The 13,946-nt window shown below is 45.6% G+C and overlaps 1 protein-coding gene across 7 annotated transcripts in view; it reads left to right on the top strand.

Moving 5' to 3' along the window:
- Window positions 1–13,946, top strand: part of TNK2 (tyrosine kinase non receptor 2) — a 337,552-nt gene that overhangs the window by 252,517 nt on the left and 71,089 nt on the right. For 3 of the 7 annotated variants that reach the window (XM_075340441.1, XM_075340440.1, XM_075340436.1), the window contains 2 exons: window positions 1,139–1,230; window positions 12,050–12,094. In XM_075340441.1, the coding sequence (XP_075196556.1) occupies window positions 1,139–1,230; window positions 12,050–12,094 (137 nt within the window). Of the gene's footprint in view, window positions 1–1,138; window positions 1,231–12,049; window positions 12,170–13,946 lie in introns of all 7 variants that reach the window. The other 4 variants (XM_075340439.1, XM_075340437.1, XM_075340435.1 and 1 more) reach the window with 2 other exon arrangements.

Raw genomic sequence — 13,946 nt, 5'->3', positions numbered from 1 at the left:
TAGATAGAGGGATAGATAGATCATAGATAGATAGATAGAAAGATAGAGGGATAGATAGATAAATAGATAGAATAGATAGATAGAGGGATAGATAGAGGGATAGATAGAGGGATAGATAGATAGATAGAATAGATAGATAGAATAGATAGATAGAGGGATAGATAGATAGAATAGATAGATAGATCATAGATAGAGGGATAGCTAGATAGATCATAGATAGATAGATAGATAGAGGGATACATAGATAGATAGATCATAGATAGATAGAGGGATAGATAGATAAATAGATAGAATAGATAGATAGATCATAGATAGAGGGATAGATAGAGGGATAGATAGAATAGATAGATAGATAGATCATAGAGGGATAGATAGATTAGATACACAGATAGATCATAGAGGGATAGATAGATTAGATACACAGATAGATAGATCATAGAGGGATAGATAGATTAGATACACAGATCATAGATAGATGGATAGATAGATGGATAGATAGATGGATAGATAGATAGATGGATGGATAGATAGATAGATAGATACACAAATAGATAGATCATAGATAGAGAGATAGTCATTTGTTGGAAATTTTCACCACGTTTTGAAATGAAAGACTTCTTGTTCCTGCAGTGCCCTCTGCTGGATACAAAGTGTAATATTTTGGAAAATCAGACTGGATTTGCTTTTTCATTGCCGATAAAAGTGAATTATAACATAAAAAATTACTGGTAAAAATAATGTGTCTCTACTCAGTTCCCTAAGGTCCATATAGGAGCAATGTACAAAATACAGTAGGAGATATTTGCTCCTGTAGGGACCAATTTTTGTTTTTTTTGTGCGTTGTTTTCCTCTCCCCTTCTTCTAATAGCCATAACTATCTTTAATTTTCTGATCGCCATAGCCATGCAAGGGCTGGTGTATTGTGGGACGAGTTGTAGTTTTGCATTTTGCAGTGTTATTTATTGTTCCATCCCATCTGTCCAGTGCCTGTGGTCATTCCTATGCAGCAGGTCGCTCCCTCAGCGTTTTAAACTACGGTAATCCTTTTAATTTTTTTCACAGAACACACATGTTATCAGGTTGTGATGCAATTGGTTCCTTTTATGCCTCTGCTTTATGCTGTCTGCTTCCCTTGCAGGCTGTACTTGGGAAATCCCATGGATCCACCTGATATTCTAGGCCTAGATCAAGGAACTCCTAAACCAACGCAGCTTCCTGGGAGGGCAAAGAGTAAGTATTCTGCCACATACATAAATCATGTATATTTTCCATATACTCACGTTTTCAGCTTGCTTGTCAGTGTGTTAATTGTCAGTCTGCTCCACACCTTTGCATTAAGGAGCAATTATCATTTCTTTAATATTTTCTTCTTGCCAGGTTGTTCAGCTTGCAGGTGCAATAGTTGAGATTTTGTTAAACACAATTTGCAGTGGTCGTTCTAAAATGAAGGGTACATGCCATGCACCAAATAGGTTACTAGTTTTATTTTTATTTCTTTTACTCACGTATATAGCGCTATTAATTCCACAGCGCCTTACAGATGTGATCATCACTGTCCCCATTGTGGCTGACTATCTAAATTCCCTATCAGTATGTCTTAGAAGTGTGGGAGGAAACCCAACAAACACGGGGAGAACATATAAACTGCTTGCAGATTTGAATCCAGGAGCCCAGCGCTGCAAGATTACAATGCTAACCAGTGAGCCGCCATACTTTTAAAGGGAACCTGTCATTATCTTATTGCGATGTAATCTGAAAGCCCCTTAAGGCTATGTGCACAACCAGCTTTTTTTTAACGCTGTGTTTTTGGCCACAAAAAAATGCACCCGCGGCAAAAATGCACCGGTAAAAAACGCATGCGCTTTTATAGCGTTTCGGTGCGTTTTGCTGTGTTTTTGATCACTGCGTTTTGATGCTTTCTTCCAGTGCAATGCATGGGTGAAAAACGTAGGAAAGAATTGACGTCCATTTTTTTTTTTTTTTTAGCTCAAAAATGCAGCTAAAAAAAAAAGTGCGGACAGCAAAAATGAAAAGTGATAAACTATGCTGGGGAAGCAAAGTCATGCAGTTTTGAGCCCAAAAACGCACCCAAAAAAACGCTCATTGCGCACATAGCCTAATGTAGAGACAGATACCCCAATTTCAGCGATGTGTACCTTACTGACCTGTGTTTTAGTGTTTCAATACAATTAGTGTTTTATCAGCAGGAGGTTATCACTGCAGAACAAATGGCCTCATGCCTCCTAGTCCAACCATGCCTACACAGCTCAATAAGTGAGCACTGCGAGATCTGCAGCAGAGAAAACTGATTCTAAGTGACATATCGCTACTGTCTCTACATTATGCGCTGTCTGATAACATGGCAAAAACCTGCTGACAGAATTTCTTGAAATATTTTTTGAGCTGTTCTAGACAGTTTTTAAAAAGTGCCTGGAAAAGGGTTTGGTTAAGAGCAGTCATCAAACGCACCAAATCTATTAAGCAATATTCAGATTTTTTTGCACAAAATATGGGTAACATACACCAGCCATGAGATGGCATATAGAACAATGGGTCCAATATGTTCAGCAATGTGCCAGGGAGTGATCAAGCCTCTTGCATTATATTTCTCCCTCAGGCTATGTTCAATCATTGCATTTTTGCTGCGTTTTTTGTGCAGCCAAAACCTGCTCTCTTAGCAGCAAAAAAGCTGCCTCCAAAAAGCCGGGTTTGCTGTATTTTTTTTTTTGGCTGTGTTTTTGCTTTGTCTTTTTTCTAAAGTACATGTTTAACCCGTTCACAACCGAGCAATTTTCTGTTTCTTTATTTTAGCTTTTTTTTAATTTGCATAAAGCAAATGAAAAAATGCTACAAAAAAACAGAGCAAAACGCATGTGAACATAGCCTTAATAGGTAATAGTAAGTTCCCTATGTCCCTGTTTTAAACTGCTCTTAGCTTTGATGGTTCAACAACCATAGGGAAATAGGAAGGATCCAAATCATTATCCACATATAGTAAAAGTAATATAGATGTTACTGTGGAAGGGGCGTTCTACCCACATAATGTACTTATTTACAGTAGCTGCCAACGTGTGGCACATAGAGCAGGAACTAGGACAGACTAATCTGGCAAGGAAGCAATTTATTAAAGGGCTTTATTAATTTTGTGTATAAAAAGAGAAATAAAGCATAAAGAGTTTTTCCATCGATTGCATAAATTCTTTTATGCATCTGCTTTTTGTTGTCTGTATTGCTTTATCTGTATGCGTTATTTGGCCTCCAGCATTTCCCAAGACAAAAACATGCTGTCCTTTCTTTGTCACTCCATTGGGAGACCCAGACAATTGGGTGTATAGCTTCTGCCTCCGGAGGCCACACAAAGTATTACACTTAAAAGTGTAAGCCCCTCCCCTCTGCCTATACACCCCCCCGTGCATCACGGGCTCCTCAGTTTTTATGCTTTGTGCGAAGGAGGCACACATGCACGCAAGCCCCACAATTTAGTCAGCAGCAGCTGCTGACTATATCGGATGGAAGAAAAGAGGGCCCATAACAGGGCCCCCAGCATGCTCCCTTCTCACCCCACTCTGGTCGGCGGTGCTGTTAAGGTTGAGGTACCCATTGCGGGTACATAGGCAGGAGCCACATGCTGTTTTCCTTCCCCATCCCTTAGGGGCTCTGGGTGAAGTGGGATCCTAACCGGTCACCAGGCACTGGGACCGTGCTTCTTCCACAGCCCCTGGGGGAATCTGCTGGACAGGAGCCGGGTATCATCAGGGACAGGGCCCTGCTACTCTGAGGTACTCTGTGTCCCCTTGGGGACGGCGCATAGAGCGCCTGTGTTATGAACGCTGCAGCAGCTGCTGGGTGTGTTAGTGCGCCGGGACTACCGCGCTGACCGCGCTTGTTTGCCGGCCGCGCTTATAACTATAGTCCCCGGCTTTTGTGGCCTAGTACCGCATACTCCCGCCCCCGGGCCTGCCAGTCAGGGGTAAGGGCGGGACGCTGCACTGGACGTCAGCGCTGAGGGCTGGAGCATACTTTGTATCCTCCTCCCCCCTCACTGAGCACCGTGGGGCACCAGGTTCCCGCACTTTCTGAGGCACGCCCACGGCCCCCTCCTCCTCTCAGAACACTGGCAGCCATTCCTGTCAGCACTTCAGACGCTGGAGAATTTCAGAGGGGAGACAACACCGAGCTCCACAGCTCTGGGAGGCCCGGGCAGGGAATCTGGTGGTCACACAACCGCTGCAGGCGGTCGGTAAGCCGCACCTGTTACTAGGTGCTGGCCCCCTGGGTGCCGAAGCGTATATTTATATACTTATTTTGTATACATTTACTCTATACGGCTGCACTATTTGCTTTTGGCTATATACCCTCACTGATTGCTCTAAGGGGAGACAACAGCATGTCGTCCGCAAAAAGCAAGGGTGCCAAGGCACAGGCTTACTTTGCAACCTGTACCTCATGTGCGGCTATGCTACCTGCAGGTTCCACCTACCCTCATTGTGTGCAATGTTCGGCCCCTGTGACACTCACTCAGCCGGAGCCTCAGCCACAGGTGGGACCCCCGGCCCAGGTGGAACCACCTGCTGCCACTGTCCAGGTGACAGGGACAGAGTTTGCAGTATTTGCTGACAAACTGTCTGAGTCTATGGATAAATGGTCTGCTAAAATACTAGAAGCTTTGCAGTCCAGACCGGTAACACTGGCCCCGGGCACAGTTGAATCATTGACCCCAGGCCTCCCTCGGTTGGAGCAGCAAAGTGCTCCTGGGGCGACTCATAGGTCCCACGGTGAGGACTCTGACACGGACCGCAGTCCCAGACCGACTAAGCGGGCTCGCTGGGAAATTCCCTCGACTTCATCACACTGCTCAGGGTCTCAGCATGAGGACTCTCTGGAGGATGAAGCGGAGGTGGCAGATCAGGGCTCTGATCCTGACACCGCTCTCAACCTTGATACACCTGAAGGGGACGCCATAGTAAACGAACTTATAGCGTCCATCAATCAGGTGTTGGATCTTTCTCCTCCAGCTCCTCCGATTGAGGAGTCAGCTTCTCAACAGGAGAAATTCCATTTTAGGTTCCCCAAACGTCCACGGAGTGGGTTTCTTGATCACTCCGACTTCAGAGATACAGTCCAGAAACACCGAGCCTTTCCAGATAAGCGCTTTACTAAGCGCCTTAATGACACTCGTTATCCCTTCCCCCCTGACGTAGTCAAGGGTTGGGCTCAGTGTCCCAAGGTGGATCCTCCAGTCTCTAGACTGGCGGCTAGATCCATAGTTGCAGTGGCAGATGGTGCATCACTCAAGGATGCCACTGACAGGCAGATAGAGCTCCTGATGAAATCCATCTATGAAGCTATTGGCGCGTCCTTTGCTCCGGCATTCGCAGCCGTATGGGCACTCCAAGCTATCTCAGCTTGTCAGTCTGAGATTAATGCAGTCACACGGGCCTCTACTCCGCAAATAGTGTCCTTAACCTCTCAGGCGTCGGCGTTTGCGTCCTACGCAATGAATGCTGTCCTGGACTCTGCGAGCCGTACGGCGGTAGCATCCGCCAATTCGGTGGCAGTCCGCAGGGCCATGTGGCTACGTGAATGGGAGGCAGACCTTGCTTCCAAAAAGTTCTTAACCGGGTTGCCATTTTCTGGCGACCGCCTGTTTGGCGAGCGATTGGATGAAATCATTAAACAATCCAAGGGAAAGGACTCGTCCTTACCCCAGTCCAAACCAAACAGACCTCCACAAAGGAAGGTACAATCGAGGTTTCGGTCCTTTCGGCCCTCAGCCAGATCTCAATTCTCCTCGTCCAACAGGCCACAGAAGGGTCAGAGGAACTCCGATTCATGGCGGTCTAAGTCACGTCCTAAGAAGACCGCCGGAGGAACCGCTCCTAAAGCGGCCTCCTCATGACTTTCGGCCTCCCCAAACCGCATCCTCGGTCGGTGGCAGGCTCTCCCGCTTTTGCGACGCCTGGTTGCCACATGTCCAAGACCGATGGGTGAGAGACATTCTGTCTCACGGTTACAGGATAGAGTTCAGCTCTCGTCCCCCGACTCGTTTCTTCAGAACATCTCTGCCCCCCGAGCGAGCCGATGCTCTTCTTCAGGCAGTGAGCACTCTGAAGGCAGAAGGAGTGGTGATCCCTGTTCCCCTTCAGCAATGGGGTCAAGGTTTTTACTCCAACTTGTTTGTGGTGCCAAAAAAGGACGGATCTTTCCGTCCCGTTCTGGACCTAAAACTGCTCAACAGACACGTGAAAACCAGGCGGTTCCGGATGGAACCTCTCCGCTCCGTCATCGCCTCAATGTCCCAAGAAGACTTCCTAGCATCAATCGACATCAGAGATGCTTATCTCCACGTGCCGATTGCACCAGAGCATCAGCGCTTCCTGCGCTTCGCCATCGGGGACGAACACCTTCAGTTCGTGGCACTGCCTTTCGGCCTGGCGACAGCCCCACGGGTCTTCACCAAGGTCATGGCAACAGTGGTAGCAGTCCTACACTCTCAGGGACACTCGGTGATCCCTTACTTAGACGATCTGCTTGTCAAGGCCCCCTCTCGGGCGGCATGCCAACACAGCCTGAACATTGCTCTGGAGACTCTCCAGAGATTCGGGTGGATCATCAATTTCCCAAAGTCAAAATTGTCACCGGCCCAATCACTGACATATCTCGGCATGGAGTTTCATACTCTCTCAGCGATAGTGAAGCTTCCACTGGACAAACAGCGTTCACTACAAACAGGGGTGCAATCTCTCCTTCGAACCCAGTCGCACCCCTTGAGGCGCCTCATGCACTTCCTAGGGAAGATGGTGGCAGCAATGGAGGCAGTTCCTTTTGCGCAGTTTCATCTGCGTCCACTTCAATGGGACATTCTCCGCAAATGGGACAGGAAGTCGACGTCCCTCGACAGGAACGTCTCCCTCTCTCGGGCAGCCAAGGCCTCCCTTCAGTGGTGGCTTCTTCCCACTTCTCTGTCGAAGGGGAAATCATTCCTGTCCCCATCCTGGGCTGTGGTCACGACGGACGCGAGTCTGTCAGGGTGGGGAGCGGTCTTTCTCCACCACAGGGCCCAGGGTACCTGGACTCAGCCAGAGTCCTCTCTTCAGATCAATGTTCTGGAGATAAGGGCAGTGTATCTAGCCCTAAAGGCGTTCCAGCAGTGGCTGGAAGGCAGGCAGATCCGAATTCAGTCGGACAACGCCACGGCGGTGGCATATATCAATCACCAAGGCGGCACACGCAGTCGGCAAGCCTTCCAGGAAGTTCGGCGGATTCTGCTGTGGGTGGAAGCCACAGCCTCCACCATCTCCGCAGTTCACATCCCGGGCGTAGAAAACTGGGAAGCAGACTTTCTCAGTCGCCAGGGCATGGACGCAGGGGAATGGTCTCTTCACCCGGACGTGTTTCAAGAGATCTGTTGCCGCTGGGGAACGCCGGACGTCGATCTCATGGCGTCTCGGCACAACAACAAAGTCCCGGCATTCATGGCACGGTCTCAAGATCACAGAGCTCTGGCGGCGGACGCATTAGTTCAGGATTGGTCGCAGTTTCGACTACCTTATGTGTTTCCTCCTCTGGCAATGCTGCCCAGAGTGTTACGCAAGATCAGGTCCGACTGCCGCCGCGCCATCCTCGTCGCTTCAGACTGGCCGAGGAGGTCGTGGTACCCGGATATGTGGCATCTCACGGTGGGACAACCGTGGGCACTACCAGACCGACCAGACTTGCTGTCTCAAGGGCCATTTTTCCATCTGAATTCTGCGGCCCTCAACCTGACTGTGTGGCCATTGAGTCCTGGATCCTAGCGGCTTCAGGGTTATCTCAAGAGGTCATTGCCACTATGAGACAGGCCAGGAAACCAACTTCAGCCAAGATCTACCACAGGACGTGGAGGATCTTCTTATCCTGGTGCTCTGATCAGGGTTTTACTCCCTGGCCATTTGCCTTGCCCACTTTTCTGTCATTCCTTCAATCAGGAATGGAAAAGGGTTTGTCTCTCGGCTCTCTTAAGGGACAAGTCTCGGCGCTCTCTGTGTTTTTTCAAAAGCGTCTAGCCAGGCTCCCGCAGGTACGCACGTTCCTGCAGGGGGTTTGCCACATAGTCCCTCCTTACAAGCGTCCGCTAGAACCTTGGGATCTGAACAGGGTGCTAACGGCTCTTCAGAAACCACCTTTCGAGCCAATGAGAGATATTTCTCTATCACGTCTCTCGCAAAAGGTGGTCTTCCTAGTGGCAGTCACGTCACTTCGGAGAGTGTCTGAGCTAGCTGCACTGTCATGCAAGGCCCCCTTCCTGGTGTTTCACCAGGACAAGGTGGTTCTGCGTCCGGTTCCGGATTTTCTCCCTAAGGTGGTATCCCCTTTTCATCTCAATCAGGATATCTCTTTACCTTCTTTTTGCCCTCATCCAGTTCACCAATGTGAAAAGGATTTGCACTTGTTAGATCTTGTGAGAGCACTCAGACTCTACATTTCCCGTACGGTGCCCCTGCGCCGCTCGGATGCGCTCTTTGTCCTTGTCGCTGGCCAGCGTAAAGGGTCGCAGGCTTCCAAGTCAACCTTGGCTCGGTGGATCAAGGAACCAATTCTTGAAGCCTACCGTTCTTCTGGGCTTCCGGTTCCGTCAGGGCTGAAAGCCCATTCTACCAGAGCCGTGGGTGCGTCCTGGGCATTGCGGCACCAGGCTACGGCTCAGCAGGTGTGTCAGGCGGCTACCTGGTCGAGTCTGCACACTTTCACGAAACACTATCAGGTGCATACCTACGCTTCGGCAGATGCCAGCCTAGGTAGGCGAGTCCTTCAGGCGGCGATTGCCCACTTGTAGGAAGGGGCCGTGTTTCGGCTCTATTACCGAGGTATTCTTTTACCCACCCAGGGACTGCTTTTGGACGTCCCAATTGTCTGGGTCTCCCAATGGAGCGACAAAGAAGAAGGGAATTTTGTTTACTTACCGTAAATTCCTTTTCTTCTAGCTCCAATTGGGAGACCCAGCACCCGCCCCTGTTCCCTTCGGGCTGTTGTTCTTTTGTGTACACATGTTGTTCATGTTGAACTGTTCTGGTTCATGGTTTTCAGTTCTCCGAACATCCTTCGGATTGAATTTACCTTAGACCAATTTATATGTTTCCTCCTTCCTGCTTTTGCACCAAAACTGAGGAGCCCGTGATGCACGGGGGGGTGTATAGGCAGAGGGGAGGGGCTTATACTTTTAAGTGTAATACTTTGTGTGGCCTCCGGAGGCAGAAGCTATACACCCAATTGTCTGGGTCTCCCAATTGGAGCTAGAAGAAAAGGAATTTACGGTAAGTAAACAAAATTCCCTTCTTTTGGCATTTTGCCAAAACATGATCCAGCAGTATAGAAATGGATATGCCATAAATGTTTGCTAGACACAGGTCCTATCCCTGAGACCTGTGTGACTATTGCTCAGAAAAGTGAATGGCGAGAACAGGACCTGCGCAGCCAACTATTGTAATCCGCAGCAGAAGCAAGACAAAGCTTATCTCTGATAGATGGGACCTGCATCTCTCAGACATTTATGGCCAGCCATCTTTATAGACTGACACAATAGTGTCGTTTTTCATGCAATTGTATCCTGCTAAAACACCGGATCTGGCAACATGGCACTTTTGTAAGCACAAAAATCGCATGAGAACATTTTTTTAATGAAAAACAAAACAATGTGTAAACCACCATAATTTTTTTTCTTTTTTTATAACTTTAGGCATGTTTTGTTAATAGGGTGCCTTGTCTTTGGCATCTGTTATATGACTAGTATCTATGTCATCACATTATTGTGCGTCTTGTTTGTTCTGTGTGAATTTTTACATTGTTTTAAATAACTTTTGTAATTTTTTATGGTACTGTATATCCACGATTTTACCTTATTACCATACTGGGATCTTTTTACATTTAGTCCCCTCTAGTAGCTATTGATTTACTTTACCGATGGAATTGGTTTATCAGGTATTTTGTTTTGCATGAGGGGCTGCTGATAAGTCTTTGGCTTTACCCAGAAAGAAACAAGATAGGATGGTGAAACTTAACATTTATTCCACATACTCTCCACTGATGTAAACGCACTTCTTATATCGGTATTCCAAGTTCTGTAAGCCTAGCAAAAAGACGGATTTCGGTTGTGTCTCAAACCAGGCATCTGTAGCAGCCATTGTATCAGAAATGGTATGAAATTTGGTATCCTTAAGGTGTTTCTTCAGGTTTGGAAACAGTTGATAGTCAGAGGGAGCTAGATCTGGTAAATAAGGTGGGTGGAAGCCCAGCTATGCCAGTGTTGCCGTGGTCACTTGTGCAGTGTGAGCGGAGGTGTGTTGCAAGATCAAGATTCCTTTGGACAGCTTGCCGTGCCTTTTGGCCTTCAGAGCTGCCTTCAGTTGGTCCAAAAGTTCAATGTAATACCTTGCATTGATGGTGGAACCCTTTTGAAGGTAGTCCACTAGCAGCACACCCTCGTTATCCCAGAACACAGATGCCGCCACCTTAGTGGCTGATTTTTGCACCCTGAACTTCTTTGGCCATACAGATAAATCCAGGTCTAATCCATAGTGACCAGTCGATGCAGGATGTTCTTATCAGTCCGGAAACGCTGTGGGAAGTTTTCACTCGTATGCTTTTTTGAACAAACATTTCGGGACCCACTTTGCAGATAGCTTCCTCATGTCCAAATGTTCATGGATAATTACACAAACACGTTCACGGGAAATCTTCAATATGTCTGCTATTGCTTTAGCTGAAATTCGTTGTTTCTCCAGTATGATGTTGTGCACAGCATCGACAATCTCCAGAACAACAAACACTCTCGGTCATCCAGAACGCAACTCATCATTGGTGCTTAAGTGGCCCGTTTTAAATTTGGCAACCCAGTTCTTAACTGTGGAATATGAAGGGCAATGATCCCCCAATGTCTGTGATATATCACCATGAATATCCTTAGCGGACTTTACTTGCAGAAACAAGAATTTTATCACTCCTCTGCTCTCGGTTGCCGTGAATATCGCATTAGACTCCACCATTTTGCTTTCCCACGTGTGTAGAATACTGATGCCATAAGCAACAAACACAAAATTTTGAAAACATATATTAGACACACAAGGCTTTCATGTGATATAAAACTTGTTACCATAGAAACAAAAAAAATCACAAAGCCAAAGACTTATCAGCAGCCCCTCGTGGTTTTTTCATAGCTAAAAAACAAGTGGATTTAAAAGCATTTAGAAATAAAAATGAATCTACTTTTGGCTTTAGCTCAAAAGTCTGCATCAAATACAAAGCACTTGTGAAAACAGATGACGTTCACTATGTATTTTACCACCAAAAAGACCACAGAGGTGTTCATAAATGTCACCTTAAAGTTTGATTTATACTTTTTTTTTTTTTATTGTAAACCCATTTTAAAAATAAATAAAACTTAAAGGGAATCTGTCACCAGGTTTTTGCCACCTAATCTGAGAGCAGCATAACGTAGAGTCAGAGATCCTGATTCCAGCATTGTGTCACTTACTGGGCTTCTTAGTGTAGTTTTGATAAAATCACTGTTTAATCAGCAGTAGATTATCATTAGAGGACTACTTGCTGCTAGGTAGTCCAGCATATTCATGAGCTCTGTATAAATGCTATATCTGCAGCAGAGAAAACATAGATTTTATCAAAATGACAGCAAACAGCTCAGTAAGTGACACACCGCTGGAATCAGGGTCTCTGTCTCTATATTATACTGCTCTCAGATGGGGAAGAAAAAACCTGATGACTGATTCCATTTAAGGAAAAACGTAAATGTAAAAATGGGATGTGTGATAGCCTAATATTACCTAATATGTCCTGTTTCTGTGCTCTTTCGTAATTGCTGCTTGCTGTTGCTTTCCTTTGCCATAACTAACTTTTCTGTTGGATTTGTTCATCTCTTTAATATTTTTCCATTTTCATACAGCCTCCTGCTTTCAGAAATAATTTTAATTTGCATGATTGTGCTTCATCTAAATCAATCACTGAATCAGTTACTGGCTTTTTTTTTTTCAATGCTTCATGGCCTTTCTTCTCTCAGGAGAGCCTCCGCCTCGCCCTCCTCAGCCCGCTGCCCTGGTTAAGAGTAAGTGTCATCCCTCCCTCTTCAGTGCACCTTGCTCCTGCCCACTCTGTACTCTTGTACTTTCTCTCTCTCAAGGTATAGAGCGTATGATCAGTGGATTAACTCTTTGTTGACGTTTCCCTAACACGTGTGCAGTGGAGTTTGTGATTTTGCTACATGTTAACCTTTATATACATATAATAAATGCAGAAGCATTACATTATTAATGTCTAAATATGCAAAGGCTTAATAAAGTTGGCCATTTTTCTATTTTCAGCCCTGTTCACATTCTGATTTTGCTCTTAAAGAGAATGTCATCAGAAAATGACTTATTGTTTGAATCAGCTTTGTGTTAAATTAATGTATATTTTGAACATATATATATTACAGTGCCTTGCGAAAGTATTAGGCCCGTTTAAATTCAGGCTTCAAACATAAAGATAAAAATTTTTAATGTTATGGTGAAGAATCAACAAGTGGGACACAATTGTGAAGTTGAACGAAATTTTTTGCTTATTTTAAACGTGTATAAAAATAATAACTGAAAATTGTGGCGTGCAATATTATTCGGCCCCTTTAAGTTAATACTTTGTAGCGCCACCTTTTGCTGCGATTACAGCTGCAAGTCGCTTGGGGTATGTGTCTATCAGTTTTGCACATCGAGAGACTGAAATGCTTGCCAATTCTTCCTTTGCAAACAGCCGGAGGTGAGTGAGGTTGGATGGAGAGCGTTTGTGAACAGCAGTTTTCAGCTCTTTCCACATATTCTTGGTTGGATTCAGGTCTGGACTTTGACTTGGCCAGTCTAACACCTGGATATGTTTATTTGTGAATCATTCCATTGTAGATTTTGCTTTATGTTTGGGATCCTTGTCTTGTTGAGAGACAAATCTCTGTCCCAGTCTCAGGTCTTTTGCAGACTCCAACAGGTTTTCTTCAAGAATGGTCCTGTATTTGGCTCCATCCATCTTCCCATCAATTTTAACCATCTTCCTTGTCCCTGCTGAAGAAAAGCAGGCCCAAACCATGATGCTGCCACCACCATGTTTGACAGTGGGGATGGTGTGTTTAGGGTGATGAGCTGTGTTACTTTTACGCCAAATATATCGTTTGGCATTGTGCCCAAAAAGTTTGATTTTGGTTTCATCTGATCAGAGCACCTTCTTCCACATGTTTGGTGTGTCTCCCAGGTGGCTTGTGGCAAACTTTAAACTACACTTTTTATGGATATCTTTGAGAAATGGCTTTCTCTTTGCCACTCTTCCATAAAGGCCAGATTTGTGCAGTGTACGACTGATTGTTGTCCTATGGACAGACTCTCCTACCTCAGCTGTAGATCTCTGTAGTTCATCCAGAGTGATCATGGGCCTCTTGGTTGCATCTCTGATCAGTCTTCTCCTTGTTTGAGATGGAAATTTGGATGGTCGCAGGGTCTTGGTAGATTTGCAGTGGTATGATACTTCTTCCATTTTAATATGATCGCTTGCACAGTGCTCCTTGGGAGGTTTAAAGTTGTGGAAATCATTTTGTAACCAATTCCGGCCTTAAACTTCTCCACAACAGTATCACGGACCTGCCTGTTGTGTTCCTTGGTCTTCATGATGCTCTCTGTGCTTTAAACAGAGCCCTGACACTATCACAGAGCAGGTGCATTTATACAGAGACTTGGTTACACACAGGTGGCTTATATTTATCATCATCGGTCATTTTGGACAATATTGGATCATTCAGAGATCCTCAATGAACTTCTGCAGTGAGTTTGCTGCACTGAAAGTAAAGGGGACAAATAATATTGCACGACCCACTTTTCAGTTTATTCTCTTTTACTAAAGTTTAAAATAAGCAATACATTTTGTTCAACTTCATAATTGTG

This window comes from Anomaloglossus baeobatrachus, chromosome 3 (assembly GCF_048569485.1).
Source record: "Anomaloglossus baeobatrachus isolate aAnoBae1 chromosome 3, aAnoBae1.hap1, whole genome shotgun sequence".
In the NCBI taxonomy this organism is placed as follows: Eukaryota; Metazoa; Chordata; class Amphibia; order Anura; family Aromobatidae; genus Anomaloglossus; species Anomaloglossus baeobatrachus.
This window is presented reverse-complemented; position numbering and strand designations above follow the sequence as displayed.